This window comes from Manihot esculenta, chromosome 11, assembly GCF_001659605.2.
Source record: "Manihot esculenta cultivar AM560-2 chromosome 11, M.esculenta_v8, whole genome shotgun sequence".
Lineage (NCBI taxonomy): Eukaryota > Viridiplantae > Streptophyta > Magnoliopsida > Malpighiales > Euphorbiaceae > Manihot > Manihot esculenta.
This window is the reverse complement of record NC_035171.2, coordinates 7850313-7872895: the sequence shown is the minus strand read 5'-3', so window position 1 is coordinate 7872895 and position 22583 is coordinate 7850313. Positions and strand designations below refer to the sequence as shown.

The 22583-nt window shown below is 25.6% G+C and overlaps 2 protein-coding genes across 2 annotated transcripts; both read right to left on the bottom strand.

Moving 5' to 3' along the window:
• Positions 1–1303: 1303 nt before the first annotated feature.
• On the bottom strand, positions 1304–8161 carry LOC110607785 (receptor-like protein 56). Its single transcript, XM_043961407.1, is given in 3 exon segments — positions 1304–2617; positions 3097–3981; positions 7933–8161. Coding segments are annotated over 3 exon segments (2349 nt in total). The 3' UTR covers positions 1304–1382.
• Positions 8162–12582: 4421 nt separating this feature from the next.
• On the bottom strand, positions 12583–14947 carry LOC110607781 (receptor-like protein 13). Its single transcript, XM_021746948.2, is given in 3 exon segments — positions 12583–13103; positions 13106–14676; positions 14775–14947. Coding segments are annotated over 2 exon segments (2022 nt in total). The 5' UTR covers positions 14607–14676; positions 14775–14947.
• Positions 14948–22583: the final 7636 nt, after the last annotated feature.

Genomic DNA, 22583 nt, shown 5'->3' with positions numbered 1-22583 from the left:
ATTACAATTTAATCTAACATCTGATTGCATAATTTACTAACTTATATTTCATGCTAGGCAAATGCTCTATTCAAAAACAGTTTAATAAAATTATGATTTATATTTTATTAATTTTTTATATGTTATTTCATATATCATATTTTTATGATTAAGTCAATGTAATGAACACTTTATTTGAATTTATTATTCATTATAATTTAAATGATAAAAAAATACTCTTAATCATCTCTCAATTTTTTTTTAATTAAAATTTTTATTTAAATAATTTTATATTTATTTTTAAAATATAATATATATTATGTCTAGATTATAATAAATATAATGTTTTATTATTTTCTATTAAGAGTCACGCATTAAATTTGTAAGAGTAATTCCATTAAAATATTTATATTTATAATTTATAGATTAAATATGTGTTAGTATAATAAGACATGTGTAAAACTAGATAAATTGAATAATTTATTTTAAATTTTCATATTTTATATAAAAAAATTAGTGTGTTTTGTATTATAAAAAATAAATTATTATTTATTTTCATCATCATATTAGGCAAATAAAAAAAATAAAATCCTACAAAATAAATAAATAAAAAGTTATCAAATTAAGTAGTGTATTAATTCGATCAATATTTTTATTAGAAATAATGAAAATTTTTAACAAAACTATTTTAACTATTTTATTTCACACATATTCAATATATTCACAAATTATAAATGCAGAAAAAAAATATATTTACAATACAGGATATAAATATTTCAACAAAGTTATTTTTTAAAATTTAGAGTGTTATACAGACATAAAAAATTATTAGTAAAAAATAATATAATTGTATTTTAGAAATAATATATTTATATATTATATCTTAAATATAAAACTAATATGATGATTTCATCTTATTAGATAAAATTTAAAGGATAAATTTTGATAAATAGAAAACAAGATAGGAGTATATTAATTATTTAATTTGTAATTAATAATAAATTTTTAGATGAAATTATCAGAAGAACCAAACTTCAATAGTTAAATATAAAAAAAAATACAGCTAAAAGATAAGATATTCGGCTTGAAATAACATATCTGGTACAGCGAATGAATCTTCCCTTACATTCCATATTCTTTTGACCATTTTATTTGCTCACTCCGTGATTCAGAAGCCATGAAAGCACCTCATGGCCCTAGCATTTTTGCAGCAAAGTAAACCCAATAACCATTCCTTTAAAATTGCATCAATCTAGAGATCTTTTCCTTCCTAAACACTTCCATTTCCACTACTAGAAACCAGAATTCTACCAAAAGCAAAATAAGGGCAACATCAACATTAAAACCAAATATATATATATATTGTATTACAATGTGTCTTTCCGTCAGACTATTGCTTGAAATCAGTTCCGACAAACCCAAATGGAAATTGAATAAATACAAACATCAACATAATAAAACCACAACATGCGCCAATGCATGTTGATACGGAGGATTGCTGCCAACACCAATAGGATTGTGACATAGGAACCACTGAAACTCCAATAGAACCACACCATATCAATAACCCCTTCATCTTCCTCTTCTACATCAGCAGATGGTGGCGGTGTTTGTGGAGCTTCATCACTTTTGCAGCTCTTATGAATGGGTTCTCCACAGAGACCAGGATTACCTCTGTAATTGTTTTCATCGAAAGTTCCAAATTGCGCTCCATTAGGAACGCTACCTGATAAATTGTTGTATGAAACATTGAAAGTTTCCAAAAAGGTCAGCGCAACTAGTTCACTGGGGATTTCACCACTCAAATTATTGTTGCCAAGATCTAAGCTCTCTAAACTCCTTAGATTTGAAAAACTGACTGGTATAGATCCTGTTATATGATTGTGAAACAAATTCAATGATCGAATTTCATGTAAGTCTCCAATTTCTTGAGGAATGCTGCCACTTAACTCATTGCACGATAGATCTATTCCTGCCATTGAGTTGATAATATCACCCTTGTAGGAGTTGTATCTATATTTCGTTGCAAATTCCACTTCCACAATTTCTGAAGAATCCCAATGTACCCATGGCAAATGAAGATTAAGAGCGATTTTATCGGGAGCACTCGGGTTGAAACCCATAAAATACATAATATCAACTACCTCCATCATTCCAACTGATATATTATTGCCAAAAGAAATGTTACTAAAGCATGTAGGCACGGAACCAAAAAGTAAGTTGCGTGAAAGATCCATTATATTCGCATTTCTTAATTCACACAACTGATTAGGAATACGGCCGTGTAATGCATTCCCTCCCAATGAAAGCACTTGCAATTCAGAGAACTGACCGATCCAAAATGGAATATTTCAAGAAAAATTGTTATCCCTCAGATCAAGTGCCCCTAAATTATGGCTTCTGAGAAGCTCATGGGGTATGGGTCCACTTAGATTGTTCTTTTGTAAAAACAGACAGCGCAATAATGAAGAATCGAAGCAGGAAGGCATAGATCCATACAACCTATTTTTTGAGAGATCTAAAAAGACAAGATAGGTCAGATTACATAGAAGTCTGGGAATTGGACCGGATACCTTGTTATTGGATATGTCAAAAAAATTGAGGCTTGATAGGCTGCTGCTATTCAACAAGTCTGCACCTACCATTAGGGCTGAGCAGAATCCGGTTCAAACCGAAAAAACCGACCGAACCGAACCGATTTGAAAATTTGGTTCGATTTTTTATATATTTCTGTTCGGTTCGGTTTTAAATTTCAGAAATTCCGGTTATTTCGGTTCGGTTCGGTTTTGATCAGAAAAAAACCGAAAAAACCGAACCGAACCGATTAGGGATAATAATATATTTTTTCAATAATATAGAGAAATTAAATTATATTAAAATTAAAATATTTTAATTAAATTTTAAAATACTAAAAATAAAGAGTAAAAAATTAAAAAAATATTAAAAATCGAAACCGATCAAACCGAACTGAACCGAACCGAATCAGACCGGTTCGGTTCGATTCGGTTTCTGACCAAAATCGGTTCGGTTCGGTTTTCATAAAAACTAAAATTTCGGTTTTCGGTTTATTCGGTTCGGTTCGGTTTTGAACCGAACCGACCGAATGCTCACCCCTACCTACCATCGCACTGAAGTTGTTGTTTTTCATATCCAATACCGTCATGCTTCTCAAGTTCATACCCTGAGGAAAAACGTTCCCTTGAAAATTGTTGTTTGATAGAATCAGTGCACAATACATGGTACAATTTGCAAACAGACTTCCTGGCAACTCTCCCGAGAAATTATTATGGGATAAATCCAAAATAGATAGTTCTGGCGTCTTACTGATTGAAGAAGGAACATTACCACCGAAATTATTCCTCGACATGTTTATATATTCTAGTCTTGGGAGGACCAATCCAAACTCCTTCGGCAGCATACCAGTGAGATTATTGCTCGAAATATCTAACTGAACCAGATCATGCTTGAAATTGGGCAGTTGAAAAGTTCCTGTGAATGAGTTGTTCCTCAAATTTATAACTCCTAAATTGGAATTATTTTGTAAGATCCAGGTGGGGAATGCTCCAACCAACGTATTATGAGAAAGATCAATAAAGCGTATGTCATACTGGTAATGAAGAAAGCTAGGAATAGCTCTAGTTCTCACGTTTAAGCTGCAATTTGATAATTGAATGTACTTGAGTTGAAATGCAGGAAACCATGTTGGATTTTCTGTTTCCACTTCTAGCCTGCTATTTCCAGGAGAGAGTATAAATACTTCAAGTTTTGAGTGGTTGGCCAAAGCGCTAAATGAGAATGAGCCTTCAAACTCATTGCCATGAAGAAGCAAATACTTGAGGGATGTGAGTTCAGAAACAATAGATTGAATGTTTCCACTCAACTGATTGAATGACAGATCAAGAAATTGGAGGTTGGTGAAGTTGCCAATACATTCTGGAAGAGGGCCAGAAAGTCGATTTCCTTGGAGATGCAACTCAACGAGACTTTTCAGTACACATAATCCTAAGATAGAGAAAAATTTAGAATTTAATAATAAATTTAATCAGTGCCCAAAATATATTTAACTATTATTTTGTGTATGATATCATTGAAAATGTTATTATATCATATTTAATTATGCTATTATTAGCTCACCTAGCTGAATATAAATAAGTATTTTTAATATTATTTTGTATTTTGAGTATATATTTATGGGCATTGTTTAATACTCTTATACATTTTATTAATATTATTAAATATTATCTAAATATAAATCTCTAAAATAAATTATTTTTAATATTATTAAATTATAATCTTTTTCAGTTTTTTTGTAGCTACACTCGTTTTATTAAAAAACATTTAACAAAATTGTGATTTATATTTTATTTATTTTAATATTTTATTTAAATTACATCATATATAACATCAAATGTGAAATTTATGATATACATAATTTATATAATAAATTTTAATAAATAATATTACTTATGAAGATAAATTTTTTAGTTTATACATGATTTTATAAAACCATATATAAAAACATTTGAGAAACTCATTTATTTTTCATAAAAATAATCAAATTTATAAATGCAAAGATAAATTACACAAAGGAATTTAAAGTTTATCTAGGTGCTATTGAAACTGTTATCACTTATATTCAAGAATTCTAAGCTCTTTAGATTCTTTAATTCTGCATGAATAGCAGGAAAGGAAAAAAAAAAAAAGAATGGAGTTAACAGGATATTGTGGTAGAATAAATGTAAAGAAAACAATTTCAAAAATCAAACATACAATGATGATAAGATGCTTTTATTAAATTTATTTTCACTAATGTCTAATTTTTCTAATCTCATTTGAAAAATCTATTTAATTTTTATAAAAAAAATAATTTATAAATGTAAAAATAAGAAATTTAAAATTTACCTTCAAATAACAGGTGCCATTGAAATTGTTATAACTTATATCCAAGAATTGTAAGTTATTCAAGTTCTTTAACTCTGCAGAAGTAACAAGATAAATAACAAAATGTTGTGGTAGAATGAATTGTGGTAAAATGAATGTAAGAAAAGCAAATCCAAGATTAATCAAACATATCTTGAATAAGAAATGAGCCATTCATTATATAATATATGTGACTACGAATTAGCGTGATTCACAGTATTTATTTATATAAATAAATAAATAAAATATCAAATTATATAATAAATATTATACTTTATATATTAAGCAAATTATAAATAAATATCTACTTTATATATTCTTATGTTTCTTAATTATTTATATTCAATTATAATAAATATTATACTTATATATTCTATTATTTTGACATGTTTATAATTATCTTTCAATTATTTTTAATTTTTATTCTTTTAGTTATTATGATTTTGCAGAACTATTAAAAACATTTGACACTTAAGAAATATAATTAAGTATTTATTGATTTTAATATTCTTAATTTAACTTGCTTTATATATATGTATATAAATCAAAAAAGTTTAAATAGAGATGATGAATAATTTATAAAAAAATAATGTGGCTCGAGATTATAAAAAAGATACTTAGTTATTTTATAGCTAAAAATATTTTAATAAAATTATGATTTATATTTTATTTATTTTAAAATTTAATTTAAAATTTAATTTGAGTTATATTATTTTAATGCAAAATATGAATTTATATATATATATATATATATATAATATAATATATATAATAAATTTTAAAAATAATAAAGAGAAATATTTTAGTTTATACATAATTTTATAAAATCATATATAAAAATATTTGAGAAATCCATTTATTATTTTAAAATAATCAATTTATAAATGTAAAAATAAAAAATTTAAAATTTAAATTTAAATGATAGGTACCATTGAAATTGTTATAACTTGTATTCAAGAACTGTAAGTTATTCAGAAGTAGAATGAATGTAAGGAAAACAAATCCAAAATTAATCAAACATATCATACATGTCCCTAAGAATTAAAGTGTGGAGTGATGTTATGATGATAATATATTTTTATTGAATTTATTCCAACTAATATCTAACGTCTCCAATCTTTTAAAACCTACAAAATATTAGACGTTTAAGTAGGGATAATAAAAAAAGTCAACTTTTTTGTTAAAATTATAATTTAATTTAATAATTTTAATCGTCATACTTATAATTTAATCTAACAATTTTACTTATATATTCAATCCAAATAAATATTATATATAGTAACTTTTTATATTATCTTCGGATGATATTTAATTTTATTAGAATTTTATGATTAAATAAATAATACAATTAAAGTTAATGTGATGGCTACTTTATTAAAATTTATTATTAACTACAATTTAAATGATAAAAAATAGTTTTAATTATCTCTCAAATTTTATTTTATCAATAAAATGGCATTCTACTTAAAATTTTTATTTAATTTAAAAATATAATATATATTATGTTTAGAGAATGATAAATATAATATTTTTATTATTTCCCATATGAGTTGCACATTAAATTTGTAAGAATAATTCTATTAAAATATTTATATATATAAATTATTCATTATATATGTTTATGAGGTACACATTAAATTTGTAAGAATAATTCTATTAAAATATTTATATATATAAATTATTCATTATATATGTTTAAGTGTAATAAGAGATATGTAAAATGTGGTGAATTGAATAATTTATTTTAAATTTTTATACTTTAAATAAAGAAATTAGCGTGTTTGCTATTACTTATTTGTGGAAATAAATAAAAAATATTAAATTATATAAAATAAATAAAAAATTATTAAATTAGGGCTTTTGGAAAATAATTTGTATTTTTTAAAAAAAATTCACATAATAAATTATTTTTTATTATTTAATTATAATCTAAAAAAATCACTGAATATATATATATGCAATTCCAAAATTACTTTTATTTTTATGATAAAAAATAGAAAATATATTTAAAAATTTTAGATTATTTTTAATTATATATTTTTTTAATTATGTAAATATTTTTTAATATAAATGTAATATTTATTCCTCTTATGTTATAATTCTTATTTATATTTTTTTTAATTGTTCTAAAATTATTGTAATTTTTTTTCGCTATAATAATATATAAATCGACTATTATAGTCCTATTTTATTTTATTTTATTTTTAAAAAACTTTTCAAAATATCTATTAACATAAAATAAAATTTAATATTTTTAAAATAGTATAATTAAAAAGTTAATAAAAAAAATTATTTTTCTTTATATATATAAGAAAGCAAAAAGAATTAAAATTATAAGATGAATGAAATATTTATTTAAATACAAAGCCGCTATATTTTATTAAATAAATTTTAAAAATAATTTTAAAAAATTGAAAATAAAATTTAAGAGTATAGTGTTCATTCAATCAGTAATTAAATATATATTTAAGAGTATAGTGGTCATTCAATCAGTAATAAAAAATATATTGATTAGGGAATGAACCTTCCATATCATTGTCTGTAAGAATCAAAGTATTAAGTGATGGGACCAATGATAATAATATGCTATTATTGAATCTGTTACTACTTAAATCCAACTCGTCTAATCTTTGAAAATCTGTAAAATCTGTATACCATACAACTTGTATATTATTTTACGTCACAGTTAATTAATTAATCACTTTTACATAATTAAATTGCAAAAATTATACCTAGACTGTAATCAATATAATTCCTAGACATTTTTATATCATGTTATTAATAGTAGAAATTATATTTAAATATTTTTATATTTAGAAAATAAATAAAAAAAGTAAAAATAAGAATAGAAATAGAGTATATTACCTTGGTTATCAATAGAACCATCGAAATGATTGTAGGATAAATTAAGAGTTTTGAGCTCTTTCAATTGCTGGAACATTGATAAGTTTATATACCAAATTTTTTCATCAAAATAAAACGAATCACTCTCCAATTGTCATGTATTGTTGAGCGAGAGTTCAGTCACGTGACCTGTAGTTGAGCTGCACGTTACACGCTCCCATTTACAACAATTGCTGGTTGGATCATGAATCCATGAAGGAAGAAGATGGTCTGCGTCAAACCCATTTGATCCAATAAATGCCTTGAAATCTAAGAGAGCCAATCTCTCTTCTTCAAAGCAACCTTTGTTTCCATGGATTTGAATCCACAGAATCACAACACCCAACAATAAGCACTTTGCTATGTTAGCCAACTCCATTTGGAAATGCGATGCTCCCATCCACCACTCCTTCCCCTTATTTATATTCATTCATAACTATTAGTCTCCCATCACATCCCTAATTGACAAATATTGGATTTTTCTTTTTAACAAAAGGTAACTTTTAAAGTCTAGAACAATAAATAAATTAATGTCATTTTAATTTTTAATGTGTAATAAATAGAATTATCAATTTTTTTTAAAAAATATTAAATAAATTTTAAAAAATATATCAAATAAACCTTTAAAGCAAAATAACATATTCAAATTTTTAAAGTTGATCAATAAGTTCTTACTTTCTATTCTTTTTTTTTCTTTTTTATCTATGGGATTAACTTTCTTTGATAATTAATTCATATTTTAAACTCACTGTGATCAATTTTAATAGTTCATGCTTAATTTTGATTCAGTTTAAATTTATATAATTTTTATTTTTTTGAATTCATAGTTGGAAACATATCAAATTGTAGAGATTATATTGCCAATTTCAATATTTTTAATAAAAATTTGAGAGAAAGAGTTTAGAATTACCATCTTAGATAGTTCCAATCTTAATTGATTTCTATCTCGAGCTTAATTGAGCTAATGGTCTAATTTCAAACTTAACTGTATTCAGATGGACTTTGAAGAGAACGAAATGGAAATGAGTGCAATTTGGTGTAAATTGTGGGAATACAATCACTTTCACTTTGAAATTGAGGATTTGAAATGATGGTTTAATTTCAAACTTAATCATACCTCGATGGACTTTGAAGAGAATGAAATGGAAAGGAGTGCAGAACGAAATGGAAAGGAGTGCAATTTGGTGTACATTCTGGGAACACAATCACTTCCACTTTGAAATTGAGAATTTGAAATGATGGTTTAATTTCAAACTTAATTATACCTCGATGGATTTTGAAGAGAACGAAATGGAAAGGAGTGCAGAACGAAATGAAAAGGAGTACAATTTGGTGTAAATTGTGGGAACACAATCACTTCCACTTTGAAAATAAGAGGTTTGAAATAATTTAGACTTTGTCATTAACTTCTAATTTTATTTATTTTTTATTTTTTTAATTTGATGTTGTGCAAATTATCATTAGTTGTTTTATTTTTTTATCATATTTTTTTATTTTTTCTGAATTTGGTATTGATTGTTTTCATTGCCTATTGTTATGCAAGTTTTTTTGTTGTTCCATCTCTGTATGTAAGTCTTGATCTAAATGAGGTTAATTATATTTCATAATGTATGGAATAATGGTAAAATATATATGAATGTAAAACTTTTTTTTTTCTTGTTTATTAGTAGTAGTAAAACTCGTAAACTTTTTATATTTTTATATACTTTTAAAATTAGAATATATAAAATAGAAAAACAAAAGTAAAATTTTTGTTTTATTTTTAAAATTTACAATAAATAAAAATAAATTTTTTAAAAAATTAAATTTATTAATAGAAACTTAATATCTCTTTACATAATCTTTACAATAATAATTTTCAAAAAATTTTCGAATCAATATCCAATGAAGGGATTTTTTCCCCAAATGACAAAGGACGTTCAAAATCCATTTAAGGGTTCTTTGGTTTAATGTGCCCAAGTCACAATCTAATTTCCAATGCAATAATAGGGGCTTCATTAGTAAAAAAAAAAAAAATTATTATTTAGTTTTTATAATATGAAAAAACTCACTGATTAATTTTTTGATTTTAAAAAATATATTAAAATATTTTAAATGTTTAAAAAAATCTACTAATTAGTTCTATTAGTTTTAACTAGTATTTTACTAAATAATCCTTATAATTTTAAAAAATTTATTAGTTGATCTTTTAAATTTTTAAAAAATATATTAATTAGTTCCTTTATATCACGGATATTTTAGATTTTTTTATAATATTTAACTGTTAAAATTAATAGGAGGACTAATTAGTAGATTTTTTAAAATATTAGAGATATTTTAATATATTTTTTTAAAATTGATAGACCAATTAATAAATTTTCTCTTATCATAACGATTAAATAGTAATTTTAATCGATTCTATTAAAAATTTATATTTTTATTTATTATTATTATTTACATATAGTTAAAGTGGTGAAGTGATGGATGCAGTTACCGACTCTTTGAGAATTTGAAAAAAAATTATGTAACTTTACCTTTATTTCTATTATTAGAAATAACATGGATTAAATCATAGGTGGGTTACCAAATTATCTAGAAATTAAAAAAATTAAAGCCAATTGATCCAAAAGACTTAACGTATACATGTGTTTACATTTTAATTTAATTTTTTTAATTTTACTTTAATAGGCTCGATATTTACTTTTTTTTTACAATTTTAATTAATCTGTAAATTTTTAAATTTGATAGTCTAATTAACATGCCACATTTATTATTTCTATTATTTTTTAATTATAAACTAATGACCAAGCATATAAAAAGACTAAATGTTTATATCATTTTGCATTTTAATTCAAACGTTTAAATTTTGAATGAATTGATTGTAATTTTAGCCAATTTTCAAAAATTAAAATGTAAAAGTTGATATAAAATGCTAAAAGTAGTATTTTTTAAATATAAAATAATTTCATATATGAAAATAATATTAACCCATATTTAACTATAATTAAATAATATATTTAATTTTAAAAATAATAGTAATCTAACTATTAAATATGTAGTCAATAGCTTCCACAATAGATATAATTTAATTTGTCTATTTCAAAAAAAAAAGATATAATTTAATTTGCATTAATAATTATGAAAATTTTATAATAGAAATATTATTTTTAATTATTTTATATATATTACTATTTTAAATTAAATAATATATTTATTAAAACATATTTATAATTATTACCATAAAATAAAATTTATTGTTGTTGAAAATGTTAACAGTATATTTAATAATTATAGACAATAGTTTAATCTTAATTGTTTGCATTCATAATGGTTTATAGGTGGACTAGTTGGGGTCCCCAGTTGTGAGACCTGCTGATATAGAGACAACAGTTCTTGGAGTGGCCTATGTTGCTGGTTTGGCTGTGGGGATTTGGAAAGAGGACATATTTGCTTCTGGAGAAAAGGCTAAGACAAATACTATTTTCCGCCCCTTAATAAATGAAGAGCTAAGGAAGAAGAGGGCGGATTTTTGGTTCAAAGCCGTGGAAAGGACTTTTAATTTGGCTGATCTTTCAATATGAAAAACTTCATGGTGGTGCTGTTGTATGCCCCTTTTCTTTCCCCTTGGCTTTCCATTTAAATGAATAAGATAAATCCTTAATAGATAAATTGTTAATTCCTATGTTAATATTGATGTGGATTCTGAAATAATAAATTTGTTTAACCAATTATTTTACCTGCTGATATTCTGCACATTTTCAGATTGATGCATTATTTACTAAATTAGAAATCACATGTTAATATGTCGTCCCTCTTGATAAACTTATTATATTGAAACTTTCTGTTTTGTTTAATACTTGGCCACCAAAGAATTGTTCTGCCAGCCTTTTTGGCTTATGATCATGGGAGATTTTATGTTCTGAATTATTGATTGTCGCTGATTCAGAAGGTGTATTTTAATTTTTTAATTATGAAAGGCAACAATTTATTTAGTTTAGTGAGAAAGTGAATAGAGAAACTATTTCACTAAATTAATGTCAAGTTAATTTAATTTTCAAACAAGTGACTCGTAGTATGTGGTAATTCTGACCTATAGAAAATAGTTACTCACATGCTTAAACTTGTCAAGTATTTGCTCATCGAAGAGTTTTATCGAGGGAGCATACTAACACTAACCTAGTGAATCCTTAATTTTTTACTTTTCAATATATAGTACAAAGGAAATTTAACCGGCCAATGAATCGGACTTAGTTTTCCTTTTGTATTATGCGATAAATTGACATAACTGAATTGGAGTAGTACCAGCCAAATGATTTCCTTTCAGCAAAAAAACTTATAAATTGGGAAGTGAAGTTATTGAATCAAGAATCTTGCCGGACAGATTATTGTCTCTGATATTCAATGTTGTTAGTATTGAAGACAGATTATTGTCTCTGATATCTAAGGTTGTTAGTATTGAAGAGTTCAGTACATACAAACCCCATTTATTTTGTAGTGTTAGACAAGTAGGTATTAATCCTGTCAAATAGTTGTAAAAAAAGTCTATAAGTCGGGTTAGAGAGTAATAAGCAAGTTCCAATTAACTCAAGTCTAGATGCTCTAACTTGTTCATTATTCTTTTAATTAGACTATTCATAATTAAAGATTCTAATATAAATAAAATCACAATCAATCAATTTTACATATACGATTTAAAATTACTTTGGTGATTAATACTCAAAATTGTTATAAATACAACAATTGTAAATTCACATTACCCGTCCAAGCATTATTAGTTCCAGGTGATCTAGGAACTGATTACATTAATTAATGATATGAAAATCAGACAAATAACTTCACTAAATTATCATACGAAAAATAATAACATGAAAATAGATGTCGTCTAGTATGATAGATCAATTTTTGTTGCCAGTAAGGATTGACATATAAAATGATGATGACAGACAAAAAGAACATTATAAAAGTTACTGAAAAACTTGCAAGGAAAATCTCGCGATCAATTTTATACCATTTCCCACTTGCTTCTTGTGGTGACTCCATTTGTGATGGAGATGGTTCATCATTATCATCGTGGCATTTTCTTCTCACTTGAGTTCCGCAAAGAAATGGATTCCCTTCGTAACTTTTACTCTCAAATGTACTGAACTGTCCTTTCATGTCTGGAATTCTGCCTAATAAATTGTTGTGGGCCACGCTAAATGCCTCTAGAAAGTTTAGATCGATCAATTCTACTGGAATTTGTCCGCTTAAAATGTTGTAAGAGAGATCCAAACTTTCTATTTGGGATAAATTTGCAAAAGATCTCGGAATAGATCCTGTCAATTGATTGTGTAATAGGTTAATGCATGAATCTGAGATAGCACTCCAAGTTCATATGGGATTTCACCCGTTAAATTATTATCTGATAAATCTAATCCAGACATGTAGTTAAGAGCCTTATTCTTATATGTGTCGGCTCTATATTTTGTAACGAACTCACTTTCTTCATCAACCTCGGCCTCAAAAAGACCTGTGTTATCTAAGTGAGTTTCCTTGCTACCCCTATATTCTATCACAAGTCCAAAAAGTTTATCACTGAATGGAGTATCATAGAGATGTCCTTCTCCTTCCCTTGCAAATGAGAGATTATATAAACAATGGGGTATAGATCCAGAAAAGGAATTTCTTGAGAGATCCAATAAGTTGACATCATTTAGATGACACAACCAATTTGGAATGAAGCCATTGAAATGATTTCCTCGTAATAAAAGAACTCGTAAACCACTTAAATTCTCACCAGATTTATTAAGAATGGTGCCCGACAACTCATTGTCACTTAAGTCTAATGAGTTCAGTGTTGAGATATTAAGCAAGGCTTCAGGTATTGAACCACTGAATCTATTACCTTGCAAATTTATTTGTCGCAAAGAATTTCCATTGGAGCAAGAAGGTAACAACCCAGAAAAAGAATTATAAGAAAGGTCTAGATACTCTATTCCTGTTGAAAGAAGTTGGCATGAAATCTGACCTTGAAAAAAATTATGACGCAAATTGAGATATTCCAATCGTGTGAAGTTACCCATCCAGTGTGGAATCTCACCGTGCAATCGATTGTTGCTCAAATGTAACACCTCTGGGCCATAGCTTTGATGATTAAAATTGGTGAGTAAACTTGATAGGGTCCCTTCGAATTGGTTGTCATTCAATTGCAAATCAGCAATTCGAGTCAAGTTAAACAATGCTATCTGACCATGAAAATTATTATGAGATAACCTCAAATAGCTCAAGGAAATGCAATTTGAAAGCAGTCTCTCTGGAACTTCCCCTGAAAAGTTGTTATGAGACAAATCTAAAGCGATCAATTTACAGTCATCGCCAGCAGAAAAAAGAAGATCACCTTCAAAATGATTTCTGGCTAAATTAAGATATGTCATGCTCGGAAGCATCTTTGCCCCAATTTGAAGCTAGCCATTGAAAGAATTATTCATGAGAGTTAGGATCTCAAGTCCTCCATTGTTATGAAGTAACCAATAAGGAAATCTTCCTTTTAGTTTGTTGTGAGAAAGGTCAAGTACTTCCAATTTGAATTGGTGAAACAGAAACTCAGGAATACTTTCGAGACCATAATCTTGCATTATAAGAGCTCGTAACTGAAATGATGAAATCCAACCATTCTCAAATGTAATTTTGTTGCTACTTAATCCAATCACCTCAAGGCTAGAATAATTGAAAGAGAATACGCCCTCGAGATGATTATGGCTAAGATCAAGAGATTGGAGCTTAGGTGGCCAAAATGAAGGAAGATACCCTGTTAGTTGGTTTCTGACAGATCTAGGAATGTGAGAGATGTCAAATTGCCAAGGCATTGAGGAAGAGTGCCTCCAAATTCATTATAGCTGAGATCTAAATGTTGAAGATCTTTTAAACCACACAAACCTATATTATAACAAATAAAAAGATTACTAACATTAACATCTTCTCTCTGCAAATGATTATCACAAAATTGGAATTTGACTGTGTTTCAGTAAACTTACTTTGCTTTAGTAAAGAGCCACTGAGTTTGTTACCATATAAATATAATGCTTTCAGAGAAGGTGGAGCCCACATATCTTCCGGAATACATCCAGTGAAAGCGTTGCCCCCCAAATTCAAAGTCTCTAACCTTTTGAAAGTCGAAAAGTCTGTATAACCAAAGAAATTAGATTGACTAATTTATAATAATAAAATTAATGGCTCTAAATAAAATTATTGATATACATATTGATTTTTGTAATAAATTAAAAATAAATAGTAATAAATAAATTAAAAGTAATCCAAATAGAGAAAAATAAGAAAAGATTTATGTTATTTACCCTACATTATTATACATTAATAACAAGATTTTGTTTTATCCTAATATTTGATTTCACTTATATATTATTTTAAATTATATAACATTTTGAATATAATATTATATATTCTAAAAAAATCCTTTTTAAACATTAAAAAATTGTCAAAAGTTATTTAAATTTGATAAACTTAAAGTATTATTTTTAGATTTTTAAACTTTTTATAATTGCTGTTTAATAACTTAAATTTTAAGAAATAGGTAAAACAATAAAAAAAAACCAACATTATTAAATTTCTATTAAAAAAATATTGGATATTAAATCATACGTTATCAAATTCTTGGTGGTTATTTAGAGTCTTGAACAAATAAATTTAATATTAAAATTTTAATAATCAAGTTTTAAAATAAATATGGTACCTTACGCTGTTAATAAATGAATAAAGCAATAATAAAATATTATTAAAAAATTTATGAATATTTATATTTAAATTTTATGAAAAATGTTTACTTTAATCCTAATTATAAAAATAAGTTAAAATGTTTGGAATTTTTGGTATTCTAATAACTAAGTTTTTAAACCGATAAAGCTAAGAACACGCACAAAATAATATAATGGCCTTTCAGTTATTTTGCAGCTAAACACTTATTCTATTAAAAAATAATTTAATAAAATTGTGATTTATATTTTATTTATCTTAATATTTTATTTAAATTAATATGAAAGTTATGATATAAATAATTTATATAATAAATTTTAATGAATAATATTACTTAAAGTGAAGACAAATGTTTTAGTTTATTTTTCATAAAAATAATCAAATTTATAAATGTAAAGACAAATTACATAAAAAAATTTAAAGTTTACCTTTAAATGATAAGGTGCTATTAAAACTGTTATAACTTATATCCAAGAATTCTAAACTCTTCAAATTCTTTAGTTCTGCACAAATAGCAGGAAAAGAAAAAAAAGAACAGAGTTAACAGAATGTTGTGGTAGAATGAATGTAAAGAAAATAATTTTAAAAACCAAACATATCTTGGATAGGAAATGAATCTTCCATATAATTGCGACTAAAACTCAAAAGTGTCGAGTGATGTAAGATATTTTCATTGAATCTATTCCAACTAATGTCTAACTTCTCTAATCTTTCAAAACCTGTAATTTACTAACTTCTCCAATCATAGTCAACTTGTTTTCTCAAAATTACAATTTAATTCAATAATTTTAGTTTTCATAATTTACTAACTTATATTTCATCTTATATTTCTGATAATTTACTAAATTATCAGAAACTAAAATTTTATACTAACAGTATTAATTTGAAATGTTAATATTAATTTCTGTTACTATATATTTTATTTAAAAAATCTCAATTTAAACATTGATTTTGTGAATTACATAACAATTTATAAAAATTATTAGTTTATAAATGCAAACACAAATTACACATTATTTTAAAACGATACTTAATTTCAAACAAATAGCAAAAAGTATAAATTGAATTTCACATAAATTTATAATATAAATATATAAAATTTTATATAAATTCACTTATAGTTGAATCTAAAAATTCAATTTAAATAAGTATTTTTCTATATTTTTATATATGTAAAGGGCATGGTTGAGTGGGTTTAACCAACTGTGTAAAGCGAATAATTCCAAGAGTCAAAGAAATACTATTATTTTAACTAATAAAAAACTTTAAAAATATATTTAAAATTTTATGTAATTTTTAATTATGTGTATTTTTTTAATTCACATAACAAATAATAAATATTCATCGATTTTAATATTCTTAATTTAGCCTGCTTTATATATTTATAATGTTACTGGAGATTATATTTCTCAATTATATAAAAAAAATACTTTTTCTCTTTAGCATAAATTTTAGTTATTTTGTAGCTAAAGCTTATTTCATTCAAAAACATTTTAATAAAATTATGATTTATATTTTATTTATCTTAAAATTTGATTTCAATTATATTATTTTAACATAAAATATAAATTTATGTATATGCATAATATATATAATAATGAAGAGAAATATTTTAATTTATACATGATTTTGTAAGATCATACATAAAAATATTTGAGAAATCCATTTATTTTTTTTAAAGAAATCAATTTAGAAATATAAAGATAAGAGATTTAAAGTTTACCTTTAAATGATAGGGTGCCATTGAAATTATTATCACTTATATCCAAGAACTGTAAGTTATTCAAGTTCTTCAAGTAGCAGAATAAAATACAGAATGTCCTGGTAGAATGAATGTAAGGAAAACAAATCCAAAATTAATCAAACATACTTTGGATAGGGAATGAACCATTAATAGGATAATATGCTTTTATTGAATTTATTCCCACTAATGTCTAACTTCTCCAATCTTTCAAAACCTACAAAATATTCAGTGTTTAAATAAGGGTAATAAAAAAAGTCAAGTTTTTATTAAAATTACAATTTAATCTAATAATTTTGATTGTCATACATATATATATTTCTTATTTATATATTCAATCCTAATAAATATTATATATAGTAATTTCTTATATTATTTTCGGTGATATTTAATTTTATTGGAATTTCTTTGATTAAAAAATATTTTATAAAATTACGATTAAAGTCAAAGTGATGACCACTTTATTCAAATTTATTATTAACATTAATTTAAATAATAAAAAATAATCTTAATTATCACTCAAATTTTATTTTGTCAATAAAATGGCATTTTAACTAAATTTTTTATTTAATTTAAAAATATAATATATATTATGCTTAGAGTATAATAAATATAACATTTTTATTATTTTTCACTATGAGTTACACATTAAATCTGTAAGAATAATTCTATTAAAATATTTATATATATAATTTATCATTAAATATATCTTAATATAATAAAAAAATAGGTAAAATGAGGTGAATTAAATAATTTATCTTAAATTTTCATATTTTAAATAAAAAAATTAGCGTAATTTGCATTTCTTATTTATGCAAATAAATAAAAAATATTAAATTATTTAAAATAAATACTTCCTCTATCCTATAATTTTTATTCATTTTTTATTTTTTATTGTCCTAAAATTATTATTTATTTTTTTACACCATAATAATATATAAAAATACTATTATAATCTTATTTTATTTTTAAAAAATTCTCAAAATATCTCTTAATATTTAATAAAATTTAATATATTTAAGAGGTGTATAATTAAAAAGTTTATAAAAAACCTATTTTTTCTTAATATGTGTGAAAACAAAAATAGGCAAAAATTATAGGACTAAAAAATTATCAAATCTGGAAAACAATTTGTATTTTTTTAAAAAAATATTTTTTACATAATAATTTATTTTTTATTATTTAATTCTAATCTAATATATATATATATATATATATATATATATATATATATCATGCAATTGCGAAGTTACTTTTATTTTTATGATAAAACATTTTTTTTAAATGGATTTTTTATGATAAAAACATTGAAAGTATATTTAAAAATTTTAGATTACTTTTAATTATGTATATTTTTTAATTTCACATAGCAAATTATAAGTATCTACTTTACATATTCTTATATTTCTTAATTATATAATTAAAGTTTATTCAAATTTATTATTAACTGTGATTTAAATAATAAAAAATAATCTTAATTATCTCTCAAATTTTATTTTGTTAATAAAAGGGCCTTTTAATTAAAATTTTTAATTAATTTAAAAATATAATATATATTAGCCTAGAGTATACTAAATATAATATTTTTATTATTTTTTGATATGAGTTACACATTCAATTTGTAAGAATAATTCTATTAAAATATTTAAATATATAATTCATTCATTAAATATATAGGTAAAATGAGGTGAATTGAATAATGTATCTTAAATTTTCATAAAAAATAAATAAAAAATAAATATTATACTTTATATATTAAGCAAATTATAATTAAGTATCTACTTTATATATTTTTATGTTTCTTAATTATATTATTCAATTATAATAAATATTATACTTATATATTGTATTATTTTGATATGTTTATAATTATTTTTCAGTTATTTTTAATTTTTAATTTTTTAGTAATTATAATTTTGCAGAACTATTGAAAACATTTGACAATTCCACTTATTTTTCATAAAAATAATTACTTTACAAATGAAAAGACAATTAAGTAATAATTACTTTTCAAATCAAATTGTATAATAAATATTATACTTTATATATTGTTTTATTTTGACATGTTTATAATTATCTTTCAGTTATTTTTAATTTTTATTTTTTTAGTTACTATGATTTTGCAGAACTATTAAAAATATTTGACAACTCCACTTATTTTTTATAAAAAATAATTACTTTAGAAAAGACAATTCATCTAGGGATTTAAAGATTAGCTGTAGTTTATATAATTAAGTATTTATTGAGTTTAATATTCTTAATTGGATTTTAAGATTGAATAATTTTTAAAGATCAAACATACCTTGTATAGGAAAAGAACCTTCCATTCTATTGCAGCTAAGAATCAAAGTCTTAAGTGATATAAGAGCACCGAATGATGGTAAGATAATATTATTGAATTTATTCCAAGCAAGGTCCAAAACTTCAAGCTTCTTCAGTTTTGATAATCTTTCACAACCTGCGTATGTGTGGAAATTAATATATATATATATATATATATATATATATATATATATATACCATAATAATCAAAGCTTTGATATCATATCATGTTATTAATAGTAGAAAATTTTATATAAACATATCACGGAAATTATATTTAAATATTTTTATATTTAGAAAATAAATAGAAAGGTGAAAATAAAAATAGAATTAGAAAAACATAGTATATTACCTTGGTTATCAATGGAACAATCAAAATGATTGTAGGATAAATTAAAAGTTTTGAGCTCTTTCAGTTGCTGGAACATTGACAAGTTTACACACCAACTATTCTCATCATTATAAAACGAAGAACTCTCTATATTATATTGTCGTGTATTGTTGAGCAAGAGCTCAGTCACATGACCGGTGGTTGAGTTGCAAATGACACGCTCCCACTCACAACAATTGCTGGTTGTATCATCAATCCATGAAGGAAGAAGATGGTCTGTGTCAAACCCATTTGATCCAACAAATGCCTTGAAATCTAAGAGAGCTAATCTCTCTTCTTCAAAGCAACCTTTGTTTCCATGGATTTGAATCCACAGAATCACAACACCCAACAATAAGCACTTTGCTATGTTAGCCAACTCCATTTGGAAATGCGATGCTCCCATCCACCACTCCTTCCCCTTATTTATATTCATTCATAACTCTATTAGTCTCCCATCACATCCCTAATCACAAATATTGGATTTTTTTTTTAACAAAATGTAACTTTTAAACTCTAGATCAATAAATAAATTAATAAGCCATTTTAATTTTTTAATGTGTAATAAATAAAATTATAAATTTTTTTTTTAATTCATAGTTGAAAGCATATCAAATTGTATTGCCAATTTCAATATTTTCAATAAAAATTTGAGAGAAAAAGTTTAGGATTGCCATCTTATAGTTCCAATCTTAAATTGAATTAAAAATCATTAATTGATTTCCATCTCGAATTTAATTGAGCTAATGGTTTAATTTCAAACTTAACCGTACCTAGATGAATTTGAAGAGAACGAAAAGGAAAGGAGTACAATTTGGTGTGAATTGTGGGACCACAATCACTTCCACTTTAAAATTAAGGATTTTGAATGATTTAGACTTTGTCATCAAATGATTTGATTCATTGACTTCTTTTTATTTATTTTATTTTTCTTTATTTTGACGTTTGTAAATTATCATTAGTAGTCAGGATTGAGTTTGGTAAGATTTTCGACTTCACTTACAGTTTGTGAGTTACTTTGTGATTGGTGATTTTTTATATTTTGTGATTTTATTATATTTATAGTTATTTTTTTAATCTCTATTTCTAATTTTCCTCATCAATTGTGGACGACTTCTATTTTGCATGTTCTAGTCTTATTCGATGAGGGATTTGTTCAATAAATTTGATTTGCTTGAGGATTTTTATATGACTTTAAAAGGGGTCCGATTTCAGTAACATTGGACTCTCGAGACTGCGTTGTTATGTCCGACTGTAATACCCGGCTAGACTTCGGTATCGGAATTTCTACCGTCCGGTGGAATCTCGGACGTCGAAAACCTCTAGAAGGGAAAAATCATGTTTTATAAAATGTTTTAATGTATTTTATGTCTTTAAGTAAAAAGAAAATTGAGTTTTGAATAAAAAAGGCCAAGGAGACATTTCCAGGTTCGGCCGCCGAACGTGGGATGGTTTAGGGGGGCATGTTAGGCTTCCGAAAGTTTCAAATGTTCGGCCACCGAACCTCATGTTCGGCCGCCGAACTTGCATGAGATGTGGGGGCACGTTCGGCTGCCGAAAAGAGGTCTGCCAGCCCTATATAAGAGCTCCATGGCCGAAACGGGCGAGTTTTCTCCCCATTTTCGGCCACGGTGAGTTCATGCTCTCCTATGGTTCGTTTTTGATGTTTTTCCTCTGATCTTTCATGTTTTAACAAGCTTTATGTTGATTTGAAGAGATTTGAGCAAAAAGAGCAAGTTTTGGAAACTTGGAGACTAAAGAGCGGATCTCCTCCATCTCCGAGTTGGATCGTCTCTCCTCTCGTTCTACAAGAGGTAAGAGTAGATCCATAGTTCCTTTCATGTTTTAAGTAAGTTTTACGAGGTTTTATGGGGTAGAAATGCATGTGTAGGTTTATGTGAAGTTTATGGATTTATGTTATGTTTATGAGCAATGCTGGTTGTTTGATGTGTTGTAGTTGGGGTTTAGGATAGTTTGAAGCCCCTAGGAGCTTGTATGCTTGAGTATGCATGTTGTAGAATAGGAAAATGCATGATTGAATGAGTTGGGAGGTGTTATGCATGTTGAGCTGAGTTTCTGCCCTTTTGGGAGAAACCAGGTTCGGCAGCCGAAAGGACTTTCGGCCGCCGAACCTGTCTGTGAGGCAAGCCTTTTGGCTGCAGAACCCTGCCCCCGAAAGTGGACTTTCGGCTCTGGAAGGGAGTTTCGGCCGCCGAAGGTGCCGCCGAACATGCATGAGTTTCGTCTCTGGAAGGAACCTTCGGCCGCCGAAAGTGCCGCCGAAGGTGCATGACTTTCGGCTCTAGAGGGACTTTCGGCCGCCGAACCTGCCGCCGAAAGTGCCCTGTTCAGCCATTTCTTGCATGTTTTCTATGTTTGTTTTTAGGTGTTTTTAGGGAATTTTTGGAGGAATGTTTAGACTATGTCAGTATATGTTTGGTCCCTCATCTGAGTCCACCTGTGTAGGTTCGGATCCGAGAAACCGAGGAGGTCAGCAGTGCTAGCTGCTTCAGAATCCTTAGAGCATCAGCCAGAGGCGAGTAGAACAAAACTATGCTTTAAATTCAATAAAATGTTTAGCATGATCCATGCATCATAACTGCCATGTTTATGTAGGTTGTATTGCAATAGTAATCACGAATA